At 42.5% G+C, this 24,494-nt stretch overlaps 1 protein-coding gene across 1 annotated transcript; it reads left to right on the top strand.

The window, feature by feature from the left end:
- The first annotated feature begins 284 nt into the window (after positions 1–284).
- Positions 285–19,783, top strand: FRRS1L (ferric chelate reductase 1 like). The gene is made up of 5 exons (XM_060101934.1): positions 285–600; positions 11,556–11,640; positions 13,715–13,853; positions 17,055–17,301; positions 19,523–19,783. Exons 1-5 carry the CDS (start codon positions 363–365, stop codon positions 19,693–19,695), a joined length of 882 nt encoding a protein of 293 aa, XP_059957917.1. The 5' UTR covers positions 285–362; the 3' UTR covers positions 19,696–19,783.
- Positions 19,784–24,494: the final 4,711 nt, after the last annotated feature.

Here is a 24,494-nt window from a genome sequence, read left to right as displayed (position 1 = left end):
CCACTTTCTGAGTAGTAGCAAGAGGGTAGAAGGGCCAAATCTGTGTCTGTGAGAGACTCGTGGAGGGAGGGAGGAGAAATGGGAGAAAGAACGGAGGCAGAGAAAGAGAGTTCGGGCGAGGAGGAGAGGATGCTAGGAAGAATGGGAGGCTTCTGGCGCAAGCGAGGATGCGCAGACCGAGGCTGGGAGGCGGCGGGTGCGGGCGGCTCCGCGGCTGCGCGGGCTGCGGGAGGGGGCGGATGCTTGCTAGCGGCGGCGGACGCGTGCTGGCGGCGGCGGGGGCGGCCGCGCAGTCCCGGCCCAGCGCCCGCGGCGCCCATGCTGCGGCCCGAGCGGCCTGGCTGCGGGATCGGTGGATAGCGATGGCGCGGCCGCGCCGGCAGCGCCCGGGGGCCTGGGCGCCGCTGCTCTTGCTCCTGCTGGCCGGGACCGTCGCCTGTGCCGCCAGCCCCGCGGACGACGGCGCGGGCGCCGGGGGCCGGGGGCCCCGGGGCCGCGCGCGGGGGGACTCGGGCTCTGACGAGGCGGTTCCGCGCCACGACTCCTCCTACGGCACCTTCGCGGGGGAGTTCTACGACCTACGCTACCTGTCCGAGGAGGGTGAGGCTGCGGGAGGATGAGGGGCTGCGGGAGCGGAGACCCGGGACGGGGGCCGGAGGCGGCAGGAGCGGGGGCGGGGGCGGGGGCGGGCAGTTGGTTAGGATGCGAATGGAGGCAGCGCCGGCACGGCCGAGGCCCGGACGGGGAGCGCGTGGCTCCCACTACCCATCCTCCTGGACAAGTGGTCCCAAGAGCTGTCAGCGCCTTCCGCCCGCTGCTGGCTTTACAGGTGGGGAGACTGAGGCCGGGAGAGGCAGGTGGTCAGCCAAGTCCTGCGAAGCTGCGGACAGGTGGGGCTGAGTCTAGGCTCCCCCAGTTTTCAGCATCTGGCCTCCACTCTCTGTCTCTGTCAGGGATTGGGGTAGGGGGTGGTAAGGGAGGAGACTGCCATCTGGCCTAGGGTGTGTGAGATAAGAGCAGCTGGTGGGAAGCAGAAATCCCAGCTTAAAGAGAGATGTTGCCTTATTTCCTCCCTGTCTGTATGGACCTAAATTTGCAGTGGCTAGTGTCCCAAGCTCAGCGTTCTGTTCGTGCTCACTGCCCTGCCCATGAGAGCTGGGTCACATCTCTTTCCCCACTTCCATCCCACTTCTTTACTGTTTTCCCACATGTCATGCATCCCTAGTGTGAGCCGCCATTGTTGGGGCCTGGTGGGCCCAGAGACAGGGTGTTTGTCCCTCAATGACCTCCCTGTAGAGGCAGTGTTTCAGTGAGCACAAAAGCCAAGCTGATTTTCTTCAGAAGGATTGGAAACTGGCTTCTTACTTCTGCAATTTGGAAAGTGATTTTTCTTTTCTTCTGCTAAGAGGAATATCCAAGAATCAAGTTGGGCTTTGAAATGTTGTGTGTCCCAGCAGATGATATGAGGCTGGATGTATCTGTTACTTAAGATTAGGTTTAGCTACCTACCACAAACAAACATTAATAGCTTAAATAAGATAGAAGTTCCTCTGTCACGTAAAGAAATCTAGAAGTAGGCAGTCTAAAACTGGTCATTGGAGACACTAATCCTGGTCTTCTGCTTCTTCACAACTCTTAGAATGTAACTTCATGGTCCAAAATGGCTGCTTCATCTCCAGCCATTACATTCACTTTCCAGACCGTGGGAAAGAGGAAGTGGGAAGAAGGTCACTGACTACTTTATAAGGAGATTGCTCAGAAGGCCCATGTAACAATTCTACTTACACGTCATTAGCCACAACCTAGTCATATGGTCACCCATAGGTGCAGAGGAGGCTGGGAAATGTAGCCTTTATCTGGGAAGTAATAGGCCCAATTCAAAAGCTGGACTTACTGTATTATATGGAGAAATGGATTTGGGGAAATACATTAGTTGGGTAGATGCTTAACTGCTGAAACAGGGACCCCAACATACAGTGGCTTAAATAAGATAGTTTATTTTTCTTTCATTTGAGTCTGGCTGGTCTGGACAGGTGGTCCAGCTCTGTTCCACAAGGTCATTCAAGGACCTAGGTTCTTTCCCTGATGTTGTTCCCCCACCGTCTAAGGCTTTGTCCTCATCTGTGTGGAAGTCAGGTTGCTTGCACGTCTTTGTTCAAGCTTGAGGAAAGGAGAAAGAGAGGAAGTTCAGGACAAACAATTACCTTTTAGGCTGGTTGGAGAAATCACTGCTGCACACATTTCTTTGGCAAGAACCTAATTACATGACCTAGCTGCAAGGGAAGCTGAAAAGTAGAGTCTTCTAGCTGGGCAGCCATGTAGTCAGGGAGAAGGAAAGAATGCAGGGGCAGAGTAGGGGAACAACAAGCAGAAGTAGAATCTGTCACTCTATAAAAGAGTAAATAGTACAAAATCCATCTCTTTTTGAAAGCATGTAATAGGTAGTTATTCTGTTCATAGTCAGCCTAGCACACTGCCAGGTGACTCAAAGGCAGCACATGAGAAATTATATTCTTATTGGGCACATGCACCTAACAAATGGAGAACAAGGTCAGATTCGATGTCAGTTTGTATATATAGAGAGAATGAAGTTAGCTGTATAGTCCAGGCACTTTTATGAACATGGACATCAGGTGGGCTGCAGCCCAAAGGAAAGCTTTATAGAGTTGAACCAGGAAGTGTGAGAGACTTTAATGAGACAAAAGGGGGAGGGCACTTAGGTGAGGTGACCCTACAGGGGTAGCAGGGCCTGTGATACGTGTACAAATCTCTAGTTTGTCTGCTTGGCACTCTCACCCATTCTGCACATACCACCTGAAGCCTGGCTCTAACCCTCAAAAATCTGCAGTGGTTCCAATCTACTCCCTGGATGAAGCTTCAACTCCTTTATCTGGAATTTTCTGTCTGACCCAACTTTCATTTACAACCATCTCTCACTCCTTCCTTTCCCTCACTCTGAGCTTTCACTGTCCATTCTACTCTTCTCTCTGATCCTTGCACTTACCTTCAAAGGCTGATCCTACAACCATTTGGTGGGTGCTAGTGGGGATGTTTGTGGGGTGAGCCTCCCAGGGGAAGCACGTCTACTAGATTACCCTGGGCCTAGGCTTTAGCCTTGTGGGTCTTGAGTAGAGACTTTCCCAAGATCCTTAGAAATAATCAATGACACTGCCTTAAAAGGGTACTGCCAGAGATGGAGAAGCAGAACCAGGGAATGTCGCAGAATGGCTTCCCACCCAGGAGACGAAGGAAAAAGGCATCAGGAAGAGTGTCCCATGCCATGGGGAGGCCCAGTGAAGACTTAAAATAGTTGATGGATTCAGGAAATGAGAGGTAATGGGTGGATTTTCCTGGGATGAGTTCAGTGGAGAAGGAAAGAGGGAGCCCAGTTGATTTTGGAGGAAGTGGCAAATGAAGAGGTAGAAATAGTATGTTTAAACTATTCTATCTTTCTATCAGTACAAGTGGGGTTGTCTTTTTCTAGTGATTGGGCTGTTTTCTCTATGCAGGGTACCCCCTTCTCAGGTTCAAAGTTGCCGACAAACTGAATTTTTAATGAAAAAGTAGCCCAGTAGTATGAAATCAGAAAAAGGGAATTAGAATAATGGGGGTGGGCATGGAGAATTCCCTGAAACTCTGGTTGAGCCAAGTGACCATTACCCACCTTGTCCAGAGACCATTTCTCCAGTGTCCAGGTTGCCCAAGACCCCCCAGACCACAGACTGAACACTGGCTGATTTGATGTTTCTCATCACCCCCTAACATGTTCATTTTTTTAAATTTAAATTATATTTTGGTTTAATGATGCTAGTTTTCAGAATTCTTGGGGGTTCCCACTGTCTTAGCCTAATACTACTCAGCCGTACAGTCCCCGCTCAATTGTTGCCTCTTTCAGACGGCTTCTCTGCTTTTCTCTCCCCATTCCCTGCCATTAGGCAAGATATTCTCCCAGAGTACAGTCTAACCGTGCTGTGACCCTTTGTGCTGTCCATGGTTCACAGTTTGGATAGGTTCTTGGTGCTTGACTCCTATCACCCATACCCTCTTACCCTTGAGGTTCTCAAGCCAGAATCTATATATTCAGAACAACAGTAGAATATAAAACAGATTACCACATGATTATGGGCAAACCTCCTATTCTCAGGGTTCTCTGAAAAAAATTGAGTTGGGTGTTGGCTTAGGGTTAAGTCCTAAATGAAGCCTGCTGCTCCCTTCTCCTTGCTGCTAAGATTTACAGACCAGGTCTGAGGAGCAAACCCTGAGACTCATCAGCCAGCCACTTGGATGATGGTAGATGGCTTGCCCTTGGGCCATACCCTACCTAGGAAGGAAAGAAGGAACACCATTCAAGGTTGCTTATCTTTAAGGCATAGTAGTCTGACTACTTGTAAAACATGGCCCAATCCATGAGTTTCTGACCATTGAGTTCTGACCACAATTTTTCCCATCTTGGGAAAGAGCTCGTAAGGCAGTAGAGAGAAGAACAGAGCTTGGGGGAAGAGCAGGAGTTCTTTCATCTGCCTATATTCTTCCTGTGTCTACTGTGTATTGTATGTGAATACATAACTCATCACCGTGCATATAGACATTTGGGATGCTTTTCCCCTCGTGGTGCATATATACGTACTGAGAATAAAAAGACCCCCCCCAACTCACACACACAGGCACGTGCACACTTTTTTTTTTTCATTTATAGTATCTCTTCATTTGTACTTTGGTTTGAACAAAGATAGTATCACCTTGTTCAGTGACAAAGTAGAAACAGCATATATATATATATATATATATATATATATATATATATATATATATATATATAGTTTTGGGGTGGGAGAATAAAACCAAAACAAATCACAGAAAAGGTAAATAATTTAAAGGTAAATAATCTACATCTAATTCATATCCATGAATCTAACCCAATAATAACACTAACTGGAGCTAACTTTTATTAAGTGCTTACTGTGTGCCAGTCACTGTCCTAAGTACCTTACCCATATTAACTTTAATCTTTATAGCAACACTCTGACTTACATACTACTGCTATTCCCACTTTCGAGTTAAGGAAACTGACCCCCAGAAAGTTTAAATATTGTAGCTAAAGTCACACAGCTAGAAGGTAGCAGAGAACCGGGTGGGTTTGTTGTTGATTGACTTTATGGATAAGGTGGTGCGAGGTGTCCAGCGTGTTTAGAAGAGAGGGTCCCTGTGGACCCTCTCTTCTAAACACATATGTTAGGAAATGCAGTGGAACAGGCGGGATGGGGCATTTTTATGGGCAAACTTGAAAAGAGGGCCTTGGAATTGATGGGGTAGTCAGTTGGGAACTGCAGGTGCCTGAGTGGTGGAGTGACATGATGAAAGCTTTGCTAAACGGGCTCCACGTGGGTGGAATGTTCCATTTTACAAAGTCCCTTGACATTTTTGCTTCTTTATATGGTTCTGATAAGCAGAAACGATTCAGGCAGTCCAGAAAGAGAAATAGGCTGATGCAGTAGCTCTCAGAGATTTGAACAGATAATTTCTGGTTAAAACTTCAAGGAATTAAGTACCAAATTAATACCTGAGGGCTGTGATCCAAGCAGTTAATTAGAAGCAATAAATAGCTAACGAGAAGCCATTATCCACCTAGTGGAGTATGGCAAAACAGGCTCAAGGGATTGCAAAAAGAAGAACAGATAGTGGCTGCGAGTTAGACAAGAATGGAAACAACAAAAGCATGTTGAGAACCTGGAGAAATAAACCAAGAAAATAAGTGCCTCTTGACGGGAGGAAAAAATGGCTTTCATCCTCCAAAACAGAACGGTTATTGGAGGGGTTTACAAGGCACATGTGAGAAGAAGGAAAGGGAAGGAGGAAAAAAAGGTTTTTTTTGCCTCAAACCAATATTATTTGGTCTTCATCCAAATTTTAATTTTCAATAAAGAGAAAGAAAGCACTAAAATGGAAAGTGGAGGGAAAGGAACAAACAAACAAACCACCAAAAACCAGTAATAAAAAGGTGGGAGCAACAACATTCTAAATCAACTTATACTTCAATAGAAAAAAAAAGTGGGAGCATGGACAAAGCTAAGGGGAAAAGCAGAAGCTGGCATGGCTGGGTGTCTGACGCATACATTGCAGGACTAAGGAAGACGAGTGAGTGTAGGAGAGATAGGAGGGGGTGGGGAGAGGCCAGTAAAGGTCTTCAAATGGCGTTGTGACAAGATCTGATTTCTGTTTTAGAAACCTGGCGCTGGTGGAAGAATTAGAAGGGAAGTGGGGGAATCAGATAGGAGGCAGTGCAATAGCCAAGAGGCAGGCTCGTGTTTCAGGGTGGAAATGAAAGGAATGGTGACGGAGGAAATGTTCCAGGTGGAGGAATCTAGGGTTTCAGGGTTGGGAGACTGGGGGTGGGTGGTGGGATTCTTCACTAAGATAGAAAACATAGGAGGAAGGGCATTTGGGAGGTGGGGAAGCTCAGTGTTGGGCATCTGGAATTGTTTTGCTTGTGGAATGTCCAGGCAGAAACCCCTGGAGGCAGTTGATTGTTGGGCTTAAACGTTGATAGAAGAAAAGGAGAAGTGCCAAAGAATTGTGAAGTTAGAGAAAGAAAAACTCTAAGGAAAGTAGGAGGAAAGAAAGGACGAAATAGCAGAATTTAATGAATTAGAACCCAAATATTCAGTAAAGAGGATCAAAAAAGCCAGAAGTGATTCTTTGAAAATATGAATGAAGTAGATACATGTATTAGTCAGTGTTATCCAGAGAGACACAACCAATAGGATGTGTATGTATATATAGATAAGAAACAGAGAGAGAGAAGTTTATTTTGAGGAGTTGGCTCACACAGTTTTGGAGGTTGGCAAGTCCAGAATCTGCAGAGTGGGCTGGCAGGCTGGAGACCCAGGAGAGAGCCAATGTTATAGTTCAAGTCCGAAGGCCATCTGCCACAGAATTCACTCTTGCTTGGGGAAGCTCAGTCTTTTTGTTCTGTCCAGCTGGGGATGAGGCCCACCTACATTATGGAGGGCAATCTGCTTTACTCAGAGTCCACTGATATAAAATGTTAAATGTTTATCTCATCCGAAAACACTCTCACAGAAACATCCAGAATAATGTTTGACCACATATCTGGACACCTGGCCTAGCCAAGTTGGCACATAAAATTAACTCTCACAGTAGGATTCTGGCAAGATTGATAAGGAGAAGAAGAGAGAAGACAAATAATATTAGGAATGAAAAAAGGGAGAAATAACCCTAGACATAGCAGAGATTAAAAAGCTAATACATTACAAGTCAATAATAAAAAGACAGCCTACCCTATTAAAACATGGAGAAAGGCTCTAAATAGACATTTCTCCAAAGAAGATATACAAATAGCCAATAAGTACATGAAAAGATACTCAGCATCATTAGTCATTAAGGAAATGCAAATTAAAATCATAATGATATACCACTTAACACCCACTAGGATGGCTATAAAAAAAAAAGGACCTCCCCCAACCTCCCCACAGTACATTGCTGGTAAGAATGTAAAACAGTGTGGCTACTTTGGAAAATAATTTGATAGTTCCTCACAAAGTTAAACGTAGAGTTAACATATGACACAGCAATTCTATTCCAAGAGAACTGAAAACATATGTTCACACAAGGACTTGTACACAGATGTTCATGGCAGCATTATTCATAATAGCCCCAAAGTAGAAACAACCTGAATGTCTGTCAGCCCCTGAATGGATAAAAAAATGTTGTATATCCATACAACGGAGTGTTCCATAAATCAAGAAATATCATTAATTCTGTGGGCCTAGGGTATTTAAAAATTAAAATTCTACAATAAACACAATTTTCCAATAAAATTGTACAGTGCATGTAAAACAGATCCGATTGAATATCTTAATTCTCTAGGCTTCAAGATGATAACTGCTAATAAGATATGGTTTTTCACAAACATTTACATTGTATTGCTATTCAAGGATTAATACACTTAGTCTCTACCCATCAAGGTTTAGTCAGAGAGACAGAAACCAATTTTTTAAGCTTTTTAAAACAGGATAGCCAGCCCAGGGAGCTGTCTGAAAAGGTATTGAGGGGACTGCAGAAGCAAGAAGGGAGCTCAGAGAAAGTCACTTTGGGAAGCGGGTGCCGGCCCTGGGGCTGAGGGAGCAGAGAGAAGGGCTTGAGGCTGTGAGAACCAAGAGCTCAGACAAGGGACCTCCCACTCCCACCCCCACCCCCACCCCAGAGGTGCAGCCCATCCTCTGAGAATGGGCTGTCTGCCCAGCTGATGCTGGTTCCTTTGAAGAGGCTGGTCCTGGGAGTCTAGAAAAAAGCTGTAAACTCAAACCGACTGCCAATGTGAGGATGAAATAGAGTTGCTGAGGACTTGCATATTGGACAGCAATCAAACAGGAACAAATGGTCTTTCCCTCCTCCTGCCTCCCAACCTCCCTTTAATGTTTTCTTTTGGCAGAACCTAGCCAGCTGGCAAAGGAGAGATGTGGTTTGCAAGAGTACTAGCCCATCCTACAGCTGGCTGTAGAGGCTGGGTTGTAGCTGAGATACAGGAGCTTAAATATTGGCACGTGGTCCAAACTTATTTTATTCCAAATAGTGAGATCATTTAATTTCAGGAAAAAAATATAATATTGCTTTGCTTATATTTTGATACCAACCCCAGTTGGTGTCTTGAAATTCAATTCTGGCACTAATGACCCCACAGGTTAAAGGGCATGATCCACAACAAGACTAGCCTCACTTCAGACCAACTGGCTACCAATCCAGGGGCCACTCACAACCCCCCTTGGGTTCTATAATTCACTAGAACGTCTCAAAGGATTCAGGAATGGGCTGTACACACAATAACAGTTTTAGTATCAAGGATACAGCTCAGGAACAGCCAGTGAAGACACACAGGGCAGAGTCTGGGGGCTCATGAATGCAGTTTCCATGAATGCAGGATTCCTCTCCAATGAATCATGACCTGTCACCCTCCCAGCATATCAGTGTGTTCACCACCAGGAAGCTGCACTGAGGTTCAGTGTCCAGTGTTTCTATTGGGGTTTCATTACCAAGGCATGGTTGATTTAATCATTAGCTACAGAATTGAACTCAATCTCCAGCCCCTCACCCCCTCCCTGGAGGCAGGGCTAGCTCAAAGCCCCAAACCTCTAATCACGTGGTTCGTCTTTCTAGTGACCAGTCCCCATTCTGAGTCATCTTATCTCTTAGCATAAACTCAGGTGTGAACCCAAGGGGCTCAGGAATAAGAAAGACCCATTGGGAAATTCCAGGGATTTAGAGTCGCCCTCCCAGGAACCAGGGACAAAAACCAATCAAATTCTTTATTACAAAACATCTTACAGGGACTTCCCTGGTGGCGCAGTGGTTAAGAATCTGCCTGCCAGTGCAGGGGACATGGGTTCGAGCCCTGGTCCGGGAAGATCCCACATGCCACGGAGCAACTAAGCCCATGCGCCACAGCTACTGAGCTTGCACTCTAGAGCCTGCAAGCCACAACTACTGAGCCCATGTGCCTAGAGCCCGTGCTCTGCAACAAGAGAAGCCACCGCAATGAGAAGCCCGCGCATCGCAATGAAGAGTAGTTCCCGCTCGTCACAACTAGAGAAAGCCTGCGTGCAACAACGACGACCCAGTGCAGTGAAAAATAAATAAATAAATAAATAAATAAATTTATACTTAAACAAAACATCTTACAAAATGAGAAGAAAATGTGATATTATTAAATGATGCCCAAATTCATTTGACAACAAAAGTTCTCATTCTAAGATTTAGAAGTATATAAAATAGAAAATCAGTGCTAGAAAAGCCCTGAGAAATAAGCCATTTACCAACATTAATAAGCTAGTTCAATACATTTATAAGTGAGCTTTGTTCCAAAACTTGATCTTATTTGGAGCTTAGAAACCCATTCTTCTTCTAGAGACGATCTTACCCAATGGTTAGTTTAAAAATTTAATAGTAATAATAATCCAATAGTAATAATTACTGGCATTTATTGAGCAGGAAATTTGCTATATGCTGATGTATCATTCTAGATGCTAGGAAGTAGTAAAGATGATGGAAGAAAATGGTGAACCTGCGTCAGAAGCAACATTACAAGAGATTGTCTTTTTCAGACACCTATAGAACCTTAAAAACATAAGTAGTCATTGCATTCCTGGATAAATACTCTGAGAAAAAATAGCCACAGCATTGTAGTGAGAAGAGGAAGAACATATAGGATGATGCTTAACATAGTAGCATCGAACTCCATAAATATTAAGAGAAAAACAAGAAACTCATCCAAGGTGGGACTCAGTCTATAGTACTTAAGTGGATTTCCAACTTAGCATAAAATAAGCATGAAAATAGAAAAAGTAATGCATCTGGCCCAAGTACTTAAAGATGGTGAAAAGGTAGGGCTGTACTTTAGTATGTGATCAAGATCTAGGGTAGTAGAGATGAACTGTCCGTAGAGCACAGATATGAACCAGGAAAATGTGACCTGGTGACTTTTTTTTTTTATTGAGGTGTAGTTGATTTACAATGTCATGCTAATCTCTGCTGTACAGCAAAGTGACTCAGTTATACACATATAGACATTCTTTTTTTTAGATTCTTTTCCATTATGGTTTATCACAGGATATTGAATATAGTTTCCTGTGCTATACATTAGGACCTTCTTGTTTATCCATTCTAAATGTAATAGTTTGCATCTGCTGTTGGCTTTTTTAAAAGTATAACTTAATGAAACAAAGTAAACAAAGCCTCATTTAAAAAAATTACAAATCACAAAGAAAGGACTTCAGAATAGTGAGAAAAGAAAAACTAATACAATAATTTTTTTAAGTGTATTTGCACTGCCTAATATCTATGGGTGATTTTATTTATTCATTTGACAATCATTCAATGTCCAGTGTCAAGCACTGTGATGGGCAGAGAATACAAGATAAATCACACATGGTACAGGGAGTGAACAGCCTAGAAGAAAAATATTTGTGTCACAGACTGGAAGCATAATGCAGGCTTTCCTTTGATGTGTGGTTGAATGCATTATGATGTTAAGAAAGATGCATGAAATGATGTGTTTAAAGAATTACTGAGATAAGACAATGTTCTATACAGCTTAATGAAAAATGGAAGTTCAGAGAAACAGAAAAACCCTATTATAACATATAGATATAAATGGAAAACCTCTGCTACCAAATATAGAAGTGTTTCATTTATTTTTTCTCTTAGAACATGTGTATTGTATAAAACTGTGATTTTCACACTCTCAGGGGGCAGTGGTGAGCCAGTGGGTATGATATTATGCCCTCTTTCAGTGCCTCAGGCTCCTTACCTGTAAATGAGGAAAAAGCCCTTTCTCAGTTAACACGTAAGGCTGGGTTCAAAGACGTGTGCCCCTACCTGCCCCTCATGAAAAGGGTGATTAGGCTTCAACAAAGCTCTTTTCTGAGGCCTTCACTTCTAGACGCGTGCGCTAGAGAATAGTCAACCTACTAAAAAGAAGCATTTCTCATTGGAAACGTTGTTCCTGGATTTTCTAACCATTATTTATTCTCACTGGCCAGGTTACCCTTTCCCTACTGCTCCTCCTGTGGATCCATTTGCCAAAATCAAAGTGGATGACTGTGGAAAAACTAAGGGATGCTTTAGGTTGGTAGATCTGCGAGTTGCATAACTTTAAAGCCAAGACTTTGATTTTACTTCTCAAGGTAGTATTTAAATTGCATGCAGTTCACTCTAACCAGGGACCTGTACCCCTCATAACTTCAGCAGAGATGCGGCTTGTTTCTGATGGCCACCCCAGGTTTCAGTCTTCCAAGCCTTGAGCTGTAGCATGCCCGTTGGCCCTAGAACGTTCTTCTCTAGTTCTTCATTTATGACTGTACGCCATTGGCTCAGGGGTCTAACCAGTTGGCTGTATGAAAAAGAATCACATAACACAGATGTCTCTGCTTATTCAGCAGGGGTGTGGATGGGACAGGCAATAATACATGTGCCTAAGACCCAGTTCCTTTTCAAATCAATAGTCATGACTTATGGGTAGCTGTATGATACTAACTAGTCATTACGCATTGATTATTGTGTCTAGCTAGTTGTCTCAGATCTAGTGAGTTCCTGCCTGATTATTAGTAGTATTCTGTCAAGACGTGATGGGCTGGAGCTAGAAAACAGTAGTGTAGACAGTGGGCCTCCCGTCTAGACAGCTGTGCTTTGTTGGGAAACCCTCCTTTTCTTTGAATCCTTTATTTCCTAAAACAAATTGTCCTTGAGTAAAGATTTTGATGGCCACTGCACTGAATGTTTTGATTTTTTTTTTTTTTTTTTGGTTCAGTGCTCAAGGAGAAACAATTGAACATGGAGGTTTTGAGTTTTCTTTGATTACAAGCGTATTTCTAAGGAATTTTTAAAAATCCAGTGATATGATTATTGGGGAAGATAGCCAGCAAAGAATAATTCTGGTGATCAAGGGATATTTTTGAGAAGGAAAGGCATTTTAGTGCCCTGCTGGCTTCAGGGGGACTTGCTTTCTGGCCCATTCACCCCTCTTTTAGCTTTCCTCACCCTTTTCAGGTTTTTCAGCCCAGTTCCTGTGGTCTTGAGCTTACACCTCCTGCCAGCTTCTCAGGGTATCTGCCAGCAGAGCTGCATGTTCCTTGTCTCCCTCCTCCGTCAATACTTGGCAGCCTTGCATCCTGTACTTTTAGATACCTTCCATCTGAGCTTAGATTATCCCACCCATTGCTACAATTTTCTGTCGTTTCTGAAAATGGTGTAAAGCAGTGTTCCTAAAACTAGGGCTTGCTGATCCTTAAAGGATCCACAAGTCCTCTGGAAGAAAATTTTAATTCATGTTTTCATTTCAGTGATGCTCCTTAAACAGATGAACAAATGCATAATCTGGTTGTCTGGGTAACCCCCTTACAGTGCTCTGTACTGTAGTGTCTGAATTGTATCAGCACCAAGTAGCCCGATAGAGCAAAAGCAAATTTTGTGAATAAATGATGCATTCGTGCCCAGTGATTACCAGATGAGGCATTTGTTTGGTGGCTTGTATGTATAAGTGTTGTGGAGCAATTCAAATAGATAAAAGTGGAGGGGAGTGGAGTCATGTCTAGTAGTAAGAACATGCTCAAAATAAAGACCCTGCAGAGGCCACTCAGACACAGTACACGCAGGTAAGCAGAAAGTCGCTTTCGGTGAAATGACCTCATTTATCACGTGAATGCTATGAATTTAAAAGTTCCTGGTTTTGTAGTTTAATCTATATTTAATTTGCCCATTTTTGTTAGTTTAATTTTGTAGTTTAATTGAAAATTTGTAAGTGAAAAGAACTGGTAAATTATTTAAATTATTAACTCAGAGAATTTTTTTTCTCTAAAAGGGATGCAGAAATAATTCAGTAATAATTAATATTTGAGAAACTCTAATAACACATAGAGAACCCTGGCTAGGCCTGGAGGCCCAGGTTCAGTCCTGTTGCAGCTTGATTCACTCGGTAAGTGTCTTCCCATCTCTGGACCTCAGTTTGCAGGTAGATAAAGAGGAGTGGTTTGTCTCCATGGTCTCCCCTGAGTGAAACTGGGGTTTTGAGATCCCAGGTAGCAAAGATCTAATATATTTATTAATATTGCTTAGCGTCCTGCCTGACACACAGATGTTCTGTTGATGTATTTTGAGTAAGTGGCTGAGGAAGCAGTAATATCTGTTTTGATATATCCTATAGATATGGCAAACCGGGCTGTAATGCAGAGACCTGTGACTACTTCCTTAGCTACCGGATGATAGGGGCTGATGTGGAATTTGAGCTGAGTGCAGACACAGATGGTTGGGTAGCAGTTGGATTCTCTTCAGACAGGAAAATGGTAAGACACAAAGCATGATAGAAGCTAATTTTTCTCTTTAGTTTGCTGTGCTACTTTAGACTTTAGAGAATGAGCACGGTTGTGTTTCCCTAAGTTATGACGCCACTTTTAAATGGGAGAAGCCGATTTCTGGCATTTAATTTTCTTTTTCAAAGTAAAGCAAGTAAATTGATCAAATCCGTATAACAGTGATACTAGTTACGGCTCTCTGATTACAAGTTAAAAAAAAATTAAAGCTAGCTTAAACGGAGATGGAAGGGTTGGTTATGAGAATACAATGTGTCTCGTGGTACCTGTATTCATTAGTTATTTCCACAGTACGGCTGCAAGAGAGCCCCCAAAACTACACGGCTGATAACAGGAAGCATTTATCTCTTGCTCACATGTGTGTGGATTGGCTGGGACTCAGCTGGGCTTGGCTCCAGGCCATGGCTTGGATTCAGGTATTCTCTAATCATTCTGGAACCAGTAGCTACCCAGGCATGTTTTTCTCATGGCAGAGGCAGAAGCACAAGAGCCATCCAAGCTTATTTCAAACCTGTGTCCACATCACATCTGCTGATAATATTCCATTGCCTGAAGTCATTCACACAGCCAAGCCCAGAATGAAGGGGCAGGGAAATACACTCCCTCTAGCAAGAAGCCTTGTGAAGGCGTATGTACATAATATAACAGCAGGGGAGTGAAGAATTGTGTCCAGCGATTCAGTCTTCCACAGTATGCATGGGCAGGAACACATCTGGTCCTCAGAAAGGACTGTGAAACAGGCAGGAACCCAGGTAGCTGACCATCCCTTACCTCTGCTTCTGTCTGTGCCTCTGCTGCATTCTCTTTCCTCTGGGGCATCATCATTTGCCATTCACTGTGCCAAGGTGCTTCCCAAATAGCCAGACTTTCTTAGGCCTTTGAACCTTTGCGTGTGCTGCTGCTTCTTTTCTTCACATGGTCTGTTTTGAGGTTCTTGCAATGAGAGGAGGGCAGCTCAGACCAGGGTTACAGCAGCAGGCGTGGTGGGAAGGGCTCAGATTTCAGGTATGTTTTGAAGGTAACGCTGACAGTCTTTGCTGGTGGATTGGACATAGGTTGTATGTGGGTGGTAAGAAGAGACTGGGGGATCAGGCTAAGCAATCAGAGCTCCAGTGAGTTTGTTCTTGGAGAGTCACTAGAAGAATGCACTTCTCAGTCCAGGCTGTAAGACAGTGGGTCCACCTGGTAAGACGGCATGGATACTAATTTATATCACTTATCTCCTACTTTAGGGTCAATAGGAGAAACAGCAGGTGTGTGTCATCCCAGAAGCTGGCTTGCAGTGCAGTTGACCAGTTCTTGTCCTGGAATGCATTTGCACTCATGATGCAGCTGTTAAGATTAGGGGGCTCAGGAGGGAGGTCGAGTGAGGAGCATTCAGATTTTATGTTTGACATTTTGCTATCTAGGGGCCTTTAAAGTATAGGTCTCAAAAAAATAAAATATAGGTCTCTCTTTTCTTCTCCTATTACTCCAAGAAGCACAGATTTAAAAGTTTTCAAAACCTGATACACAGGGAAAGCAAAATGGAACCCCTTTTTAATAACCTTTAACTTTTTTTGAAATGATGCATTACTGTCTTCTTCGTTAGATTTTATTTTTTAGAGCAGTTTTAGGTTCACAGCAAAATTGAATAGCGGGTGCACAGGATTTCCGTATACCCCCCAACACACACGTGCAGAGCCTCCACCATTATCAGCATCCCTCACAGAAGGGTACATTTGTTATAACTGATGAACACCTATAACGTTTTTGGTTTGTTTCTTACAAAAATGCTAAACCTACAGACAAGCTGCAAGGATAGGACCATAAACTCCTGTATATATGTTTCATCTAGATTCACCAAATGGTAACTTTTTTAATTGTGGCAAGACGTGCATAACCTAAAATTTACCGTTTTAAAGTGTTCAATTCAGTGGCGTCCGTCACATTCACGGTGTGGCACTGTCACCACTGTCACTTTTTCACAAACACTAACATTTGCCACATATGCTTTTTTTTTTTTTCCTTTTTGCGGTACGCCGGCCTCTCACTGCTGTGGCCTCTCCCGTTGCGGAGCACAGGCTCCGGACGCACAGGCCCAGCGGCCATGGCTCACGGGCCCAGCCGCTCCGCGGCACATGGGATCCTCCCAGACCGGGGCACGAACCCGCATCCCCTGCATCGGCAGGCGGACTCTCAACCACTGCGCCACCAGGGAGGTCCCACATATGCTTTATGTCTCTTTACTGCTGCTGCTACTACAACAACTCGGACTGCTGCTACTACTTACTATTTTTATTATTTTCTGGAAACTTTGGAGGTGAAATTGAAGCTATCATGACCCTTTAACCCTAAATATTTAAGTAGGTATCTCCTAAGATCAAAGACATTCTTTTTCATTATATAGTTTATTAAATTCAGGAAGTTTAACATAGATACAATAGTATTCTCAAATATACTTGTCCATTTTCAAATTTGCCCTTTATCCCAATACTGCCCTTTACAGAAATTTTTATTTTATGACTCAGGAGTCTGTCTAGGAACACCATTAGCTGTCATGTATCTTTAGCCTTACTTATTTTGAAATAGTTTCTTATCTTTTCTTTTTTCTTTTCTTTTTGGTCTTTCATGACATTGACCCTTTTGAAGATTATGGGCCAGTTTTTTGGTAGAATGACCTACCATTCAGGTTTGTCTGATTGTTTGCTTATGATTAGGTTAGTGTCTGTGTTTTCGGCAGGACTGCTGGAGAGCTGGTGATGTATTCTTCTCTAAATGACTCATTAGGAGGCACTGGATGTCAGCTACGGTGATACAAACTCTGCTCACTTGGTTAAAGAATTTTTAAAAATATATTTTGATGTGGATCATTTTTAAAGTCTTTATTGAATTTGTTACAATATTGTTTCTGTTTCATGTTTTGGTTTTCTGGCCGCAAGGCATGTGGGATCTTAGCTCCCTGACCAGGGATCGAACCCGCACCCCCTGCACTGGAAGGCAAAGTCTTAACCACTGGACCGCCAGGGAAGTCCCTGGTTAAAGATTTTTAATGACTTTTAGAACAATTTTGGGGGGTGGGGCTTCCAATTACAGAGTTAATGGATCGTATATTTCAGAGTGAAATTTCTTTCTAGCAGAAAAGTTTGCCAAAGACACACCTTTGACTTTTTTCTCCATCATCTTTCGTGTTAGGGTGGTGATGATGTCATGGCCTGCGTCCACGACGACAACGGCAGGGTGCGCGTACAGCACTTCTATAACGTAGGCCAGTGGGCAAAGGAGATTCAGAGAAATCCTGCCAGAGATGAGGAAGGAGTTTTTGAGAATAATCGGGTCACCTGCAGATTTAAACGGCCTGTGAATGTTCCCAGAGATGAAACGATTGTTGATCTGCATTTAAGTTGGTATTATCTGTTTGCTTGGGGTCCAGCCATTCAGGGTAAGCTTACATTTTGGTATCTGAATTAAACACCAGACACTGCTGTGCTTGTAGTCCTTATTTACTGGGCGAGGGAGTGATAAGCACTTGCCTAACATAAGAGAGAAAGGCGATATGAATGTTCTGCCTTCAGAATGTTATAATGGACTTATACACATGAACACAGAAATGGACAAGTTATACACATGCATAGTTAGAGCAAGATATTCAAGATAGTATATGATGAGCTCTGTGCTTAATGAAACAGATCATATGTCTGCTGTGTATGGTATGTGGACTCTAATTTTCACAATGGTCTCATTTACTCCTCACCACATCCTCCAGAATTGTAGGAATTATCATCCTCATTTTAGAGAGATTAAGGAACTTGCTCAAGGCTATATAGCTAATTAATGGAAGAACTGAAATTCAAACCTATATCTGTCTGACTTCAAAATCAGTGAGTACTCTTAACTCCTATGCTCTAAATAAAAAAATACTGAACAGGAAAGGGCCTCTGGCGACTGCTCTGGAGATTGACACTCACTTTATGACTATTCTGGTGGTCATAAATCTACCAAATTATCCTATTGTTTAACCCATTACTCCTCAAATTTTTTTTTTTTTTTTTTTTTTTTTTTTTTTTTTTTTTGTGGTACGTGGGCTTCTCACTGTTGTGGCCTCTCCCGTTGCGGAGCACAGGCTCTGGACACGCAGGCTCAGTGGCCATGGCTCATGGGCCCAGCCGCTCCACAGCATGTGGGATCTTCCCGGACCGAGGCACGAACCCGTGTCCCCTGCATCGGCAGGAGGACTCTCAACCACTGCGCCACCAGGGAAGCCCACTCCTCAAATTTTAATGTGTATGGGGATTGCCTGGCTATATTGTTAAAATGCAGTTTTCAGTAGGTCTAGGGTAGGGCCTGAGATTCTGCGTTTCTAACAAGTTGGTCCACTGATGACCTCACTCTGGGCAGCAAGGCTCTTCAGCATTTCCCCAACAGTGACCCAAGCATATCATGAGGCCTTTGAGAGGCTGCTAAAATCAAGTTACACTGTGTCTACAGCATTCCTCCTGGTTCATCAGCCTGATGGCCTGACCAAGGATGGAAGTGAGCTGTTCTCAATCGCTGTATGAGAACTCATTCTGGGAATTGCATCTTTCTCATCAACTATCCATTGCCTAATCTGATCTTTTTTTCCTCTTCAAATTGTTCCCATTGATCGATTGGAGATTTTATACCCCTTTTTTCTTTTGCCTGTTTCTAGTTGGGAAAACATATGGATGCCTCCAGATTTGTGACACCTTTTCCATTTGCTTATTTCCCAGGTTACCGACAGTGGACCTACAGTTATACCTTTGAGTACTTTCAGTTCCCTGGGAAATAAACCATGTCTTAGGCTGGAGAAATGAACTCATTTTAAATGATGGGATTTGGAATCTAAAACTCTGGGTTTGAGTTTGGTTCTGCCTCTTGGTAGCTGTATCTAGCCTTTCCCTCAGGAAAGGTATGAATTGGAGGTACATAGTTAAGCCTGGGAATTCATGTAGGTGACCAATGATTGAGGTTAGGGAGGAGAGGTGAATGGGACCAGTTGAGCGAAAAACTCTTGCCAGCCGGAGGAGTTTGGTTTGTGTTAACAGGAGCCAGCACGGACACTGCAGCAGGGGCTTGACATGTCCAGCTGGACACAGCTTCTCTAGTAAATAGTACCTTAAAAAACCCTCACTCTGAGCCCTATTTCCAAGGAGATCTTTGCTCTAAATTCATATGCCTTAGTCTCCTAAATTTCATATGGGTTAATCCAAAGGTCAGGCCCTTCCTATCAATTTCAGCTTATTAAGCAGCCTTTGCATACAGCCTTTCCCCTCATTCCTCTTCTAACCAGGTCAAAAAATGTTTCCCATCCAAAGACTTGTTTGGTATCTTAATCCTCTTACTTTCTATACCATTCCACACCACTCTGCCAGACAGACATGCAGACATACAGATACACAGCACACCACACCCTCTCTGGTCTGGCCTGGGCAGGCTACCACTTTATATCCCATAGACTTCCATCTGCAAGGGAGTCCATGTGGTCAGGAGTGGTTAATGAGCCATACATAAAAAATATATTTGGAGAAAAAATAGTAGCTCTTGTTCTTTGAAGTTTAGTTTTTCTGTGGTTTGCATGTATCATTTTAAATCTGTACCTTTTTTCTATTGCCCCTTCCTTTTTATTTCTTTCCTCTTTAAAGGCTCCATCACCCGACATGATATAGACTCACCACCGACTTCAGAGCGTGTTGTCAGTATTTACAAGTATGAGGACATTTTTATGCCATCAGCTGCCTATCAGACCTTCTCCTCTCCATTCTGTCTGCTTCTCATTGTTGCCTTGACCTTCTACTTATTGATGGGAACCCCTTAACCACAGCTGCAAAGCCAACAGATTCAATGCATTATTAGAAAGTCTTTAGTATATTTTTTAAAAATATGCAGTATAATTTTAGCTTCTATTATGTAAAAAAAAAGACTTATATGATTCAGCTTTCTGGAAGAAAGAGCAAGTTTCTTTTCTAAGCGAAGAGGATTGTTTAATAATGACCCCATACTTTGGGAAAGTACTTAAAACTTTTCTAAGCACTCACTTTCAAATATGTTTTCTTATTTGAGCTTCCCAACATCTCTGAGTTGGCTTGACGAACATTATTATTGCCATCATACTGAATGGGATTTGAGACCCAGGAAGGCTCCCTTTTTATGACTCTCGTGCCATGTAGCCTTGGCTACTTGGTCAGATAACACATAGCAAGGTAGAGAAAGCTAGGCATAGAAACCATGTCTCTAAACAACCTTTGCTCTTCCAACTACAGCTCAAGAGAGTTACTTGGAGTAATACTAAGGAGAACTTCACTGGATGGCCCAAGTTCACATTCAGCCTTTTAGGCAGAAGAACTTTCAAATTTTCATAAAGCATGAAGGCATTTGGATACTTACACAGCTAATGAGGAGAATGATGGAGATAATAGTGATATGAAAATGGTTCATATTTATTTGAAGTGTCTTCTGGATTAGTAAGTAGCTAAAAGAACACATTTTTTTTGCTGCTTGGAAAGGTTAGAAGTGGAACTGTGAGTGTTCCTGAAGATGTAAAATTATATTAATGATAAAAAAAATATGGGCATTCTTAGAAGTTAGAATTTGGACTCTACTACCACTGTATTTAATAAATTAAGGTGTTCATTTGTGGTTACAGCTAATTCTGTTGTCAGTCACCATATATTGAGTATGATTAAATGTGTATTATAATAGACAAATCATCTTGAATATTCAAGGCATTTTGATAATAAATTAACATTTTTGGAGATTGTGGAGATTTGGAGTAGAAACATTTTAAAGATGACATTTTTTTTAATTAGCAAATGCGAAATGACCCATCAAGTGAATTTACTTAGAGTATCCATTCAGATGTTCAGACTTGTAAATTGGATTGGCAGTCAGCATAAGTTATAATAATGTCTTGACTTAATGCATTTTCTTTTTTCAAAGGAACCCAAATGTTCCTTTATTCCAACTGACTGAGTTAACAGCCCATTTAGAGGAAAAGAGTCTCTGGGTATAATTATGCTGCTGAGGCATTTCCACTGTAGAGTTCTGGAGTCTTCTGGCTCCCCGCCAACTCCCCACCCCGTTGCTTTAAAGTTGGCTTCAACTTTGTGGTTTTTGTGATTAACAACACAGGAGACTGTGATTTCTAATGTCATCCTTGGAATCCGTGTCAGAAGTGAAAGGCCACCTCTCCTATGGGGGAAGCTTTCACATTCTTCTGGCACTGAACAAAAATAAGGAAAACAGGGCTTCCCTGGTGGCGCATTGGTTGAGAGTCCGCCTGCCAATGCAGGGGACACGGGTTCGTGACCCGGTCCGGGAAGATCCCACATGCCGCGGAGCGGCTGGGCCCGTGAGCCATGGCCGCTGAGCCTGTGCGTCCGGAGCCTGTTTTCCGCAACGGGAGAGGCCACAACAGTGAGAGGCCCGCGTACTGCAAAAAAAAAAAAAAGGAAAACATCCAGATTCTGTGACATTTACTGCATGCATCCAAGGGATGTAGGATAAGCAATCCTCATTGCAGGTGGACAGAGGTGAAATGACATCAAACAAGTGATGGATTCAAACTCAAGTCATCGGATTCAAGTCCCTGGCTCCACCTGACTCATAACCAAGCCCTCCAGCCTTGGCTGAGGATGGCCTGTGCATCACCTTCTAAGCTACGGTGGTTGTGTAGCAGTGAGGACACTGAGTAGGTAGGCACCCACGTTGTAAATAAGAAAGCAAATATTTTTATATTTCACCCTCTCATGTGTATAATATTTCCGCCATAAATAGGTTAAAAGTAACTCGAGACTTGAGCTAGTCTCTGTAGCAGGCAGGGAAGGAATAAATTAAGGGATTTTCCTTCTGCTTACATTTCAAGTCAAGCTAATTGTTTCATGAATTGTTTTTCCTCGGATTACCAGTTTTGCACATTTGTGCTTAGAACTTTCAATGATTTGTCATTTCCATTAGTGTGAAATGCAAACCACTTTGTTTACCTCCAATATCATCTTTTGTCATCACTCCTCACCTTGCTCTGTCCCAGCAAGACTGACTTGCTCTCAGTTCTTCAGACCTGCTTTCTCACCTCTCATGACGTTCCCTGTGCCCAAACATTCTCCACTTCCTGGGCTTGCTGAACTCCTATGCACCTGTCAGGTCACAGAGTAAGTATCTCTTCCTCCAGTCCCCTGGACTAAGTATCAATAGGTTCAGGTCCCTGACAGATGCTCCCAGAGCACACTTGGCTTCCGCATTATTTTACTCATCACACTTTCCTGTAATTGCTGGCTCGTCCTCCCTGCTAACTCCGTAATGCAGGGACCATTTCCTGTTACTCATCCTTATAACAGACACGACTGCATAGTAGGTACCCAGCAAACAGTTGTTGAATGAATAAATAAACGAAACTCTACTCCTATGGCAAGTTTGGTCCAGAAAGCTTGTATTCCATATACATTGCTAGAGTGGTCAACATTTTTATATTCTTCGACCTGTGATCGCTCCTTTAGCAAATACTGAACTTTTGTCTCTTGAAACATAAATCAAAAGATCTTTCGTAACAATGCTGTTTTGCCCTGTAAAACAGAGTTGACATTTTTAACAATAATCATTGTTCAGAAATGGGAATTCAAAAGACCAGGGATGCAGAACAGCATTTAACCGTCATCCCAGAGAATCATCAATTTATAGACATACTGAAGTTAAAACTCTGTAGAGTCCAAGTTTATTCGTTCTTACATAATGTAGGAGAATCAACTTCTATTTTATCTGTATTCCATTTTCTAACATAGTACTTGTTACAGGGGAGAAACCCAACCAGTGTGTTTTTGTAAATGCCTAAGTAGAATAATAATGTCTGATAAATGTATTTAGTGCTTTTCTTAGCACTTTACAAGGATTAACTCATTTAATCCTCACAACAACCATAGGAAGTAGATTCTATTATTAGTCCAATTTTACAGATGAAGAAACTGAGGCTAGGCATTTGGCATAAATTACCAGTGTTAGCAAGGACTTTAGATGCCATTTTATCCAGTGCACTTATTTTAAAGAGGGGCAGCTGAGACCTAGGGAGGTGATGTGATTTCCATCATGCACATTCATTAAAACTTTTATTAAATGGAACCCACTATCCACACTCAAATTAGCCAGGTGCATTTTTTCCCCTTTAGCAATTTACAATGAATAGAAGGACTTTTATAGTTATATTTGGGGAAAGGGGTACATTTTACTTTCTATCAGCTTTTTCTCTTAAAAACATTTTGATTCTTTATTTTACCAGTCATTTTTGTGTGTTTAGTAGTTTAAAAAAATAATACACAGATTGGACAAGACTAGAATGTATTTGTCTTAGTTAATTTTTAAAAGTGACTACCTAAAACCCAGGTCTTCTAACTTGGAGTCCAGTGCCCTTTTCTTGCTCCACTGTAGTCTCAAAGATGAATTTGCAAACATGATTTCAGACAAAATGCAAGAGCCATATTTAATTATCTTAAGTTGGCTTTTGTCATCAAGGAAATCAGAAAGTTTGGGCAACTCAGGGATGGATTTCCATCCCACATATTTTTTACTACTATTTCTGTAATTAAGTTTACAGTCTATATTCAGGATTTTGTGCTTAAGGGGTATTACCACTGAGGTTGTGTATTGTTCTTAGTTCTAGCCTATGGGTCAGCAAAGTTTTCCTGTAATGGTCCTGATGATAAATATTTTAGGCTTTGCAGTCTCTTAGCTGTTCAACTTTGTTGCAGACAATACGTAAACCAATGAGCATGCCTGTGTTCCAATAAAACTTAATTGACACAAATTTGAATTTTATATAACTTTTACATGTCACAAATATTCTTCTTTAGATTAAAAAAACTTTTTAAATGTAAAAACCATTCTTAGCTTGCAGACCATACAGAAACAGGCAGCAGGTTGGGTTTGGCCTGTGGACTGTAGTTTTCCTACCCTTGCTCTCAGCTAAGAGGCACACCCAGGTGTCATGATCAATTGTATAGGACACTGCGAGTAATGTATTATAATGTATTACTGGTTGATTGTAAAAATGTCGACATTAGTAATTTGTTTGTAAAATAAATTATAGTTGATGGATTGTTATCTTGATAATGCATTCCCATTAGAATTTGCATTCTGATTATGTTTTCCAGAGTTGATGTGAAAGAGGTGTCAGTAAAGTCAGAGCTGGGTAAGCAGCAGTTTTATTTTATCTAAGCTGTGCCAATCGTGAACGACTTTCACTGTGCAGTTGCTCTTCATGGTGTGGATTAAAGTTGATCCTTAAACATCGCATGGGGTTAGGGGCACTGACCCTCTAGGCAGTGGAAAATCCACCTATAATTTATAGTAAGCCCTCCATAATATGTGGTTCCCATGTCCACGGTTCCTCCTAACCATGGTCACATGGTCCAAGGATGCAACCAACCTTACTACATGTAGCACTGTAGTATTTACTATTGAAAAAAATCCATGTATAAGTGGACCTGCACAGTTCAAACTTATGTTGTTCAAGGGTCAGCTGTACAATGTTCAGACTAGTTTATTTTCCTCTAGACAATTTTTAAGTATTATCTAAATCTGTTACATCCACGGGATGGGAGTGTTTTACTCATGTGACTATGGCATCAC

The sequence above is a fragment of the Mesoplodon densirostris genome, chromosome 6 (assembly GCF_025265405.1).
Source record: "Mesoplodon densirostris isolate mMesDen1 chromosome 6, mMesDen1 primary haplotype, whole genome shotgun sequence".
Classification (NCBI taxonomy): Eukaryota; Metazoa; Chordata; class Mammalia; order Artiodactyla; family Ziphiidae; genus Mesoplodon; species Mesoplodon densirostris.
This window is presented reverse-complemented; position numbering and strand designations above follow the sequence as displayed.

What these genes read in the sequence shown, in the direction of transcription:
- FRRS1L (XM_060101934.1), top strand. Translation starts at nt 363, where the DNA reads ATGGCGCGGCCGCGCCGGCAGCGCCCGGGGGCCTGGGCGCCGCTGCTC. An exon ending in ACGCTACCTGTCCGAGGAGG is followed by an intron (nt 601 to 11,555) that starts GTGAGGCTGCGG and finishes CTCACTGGCCAG; the next exon opens with GTTACCCTTTCCCTACTGCT. An exon ending in TCTCTTCAGACAGGAAAATG is followed by an intron (nt 13,854 to 17,054) that starts GTAAGACACAAA and finishes CTTTCGTGTTAG; the next exon opens with GGTGGTGATGATGTCATGGC.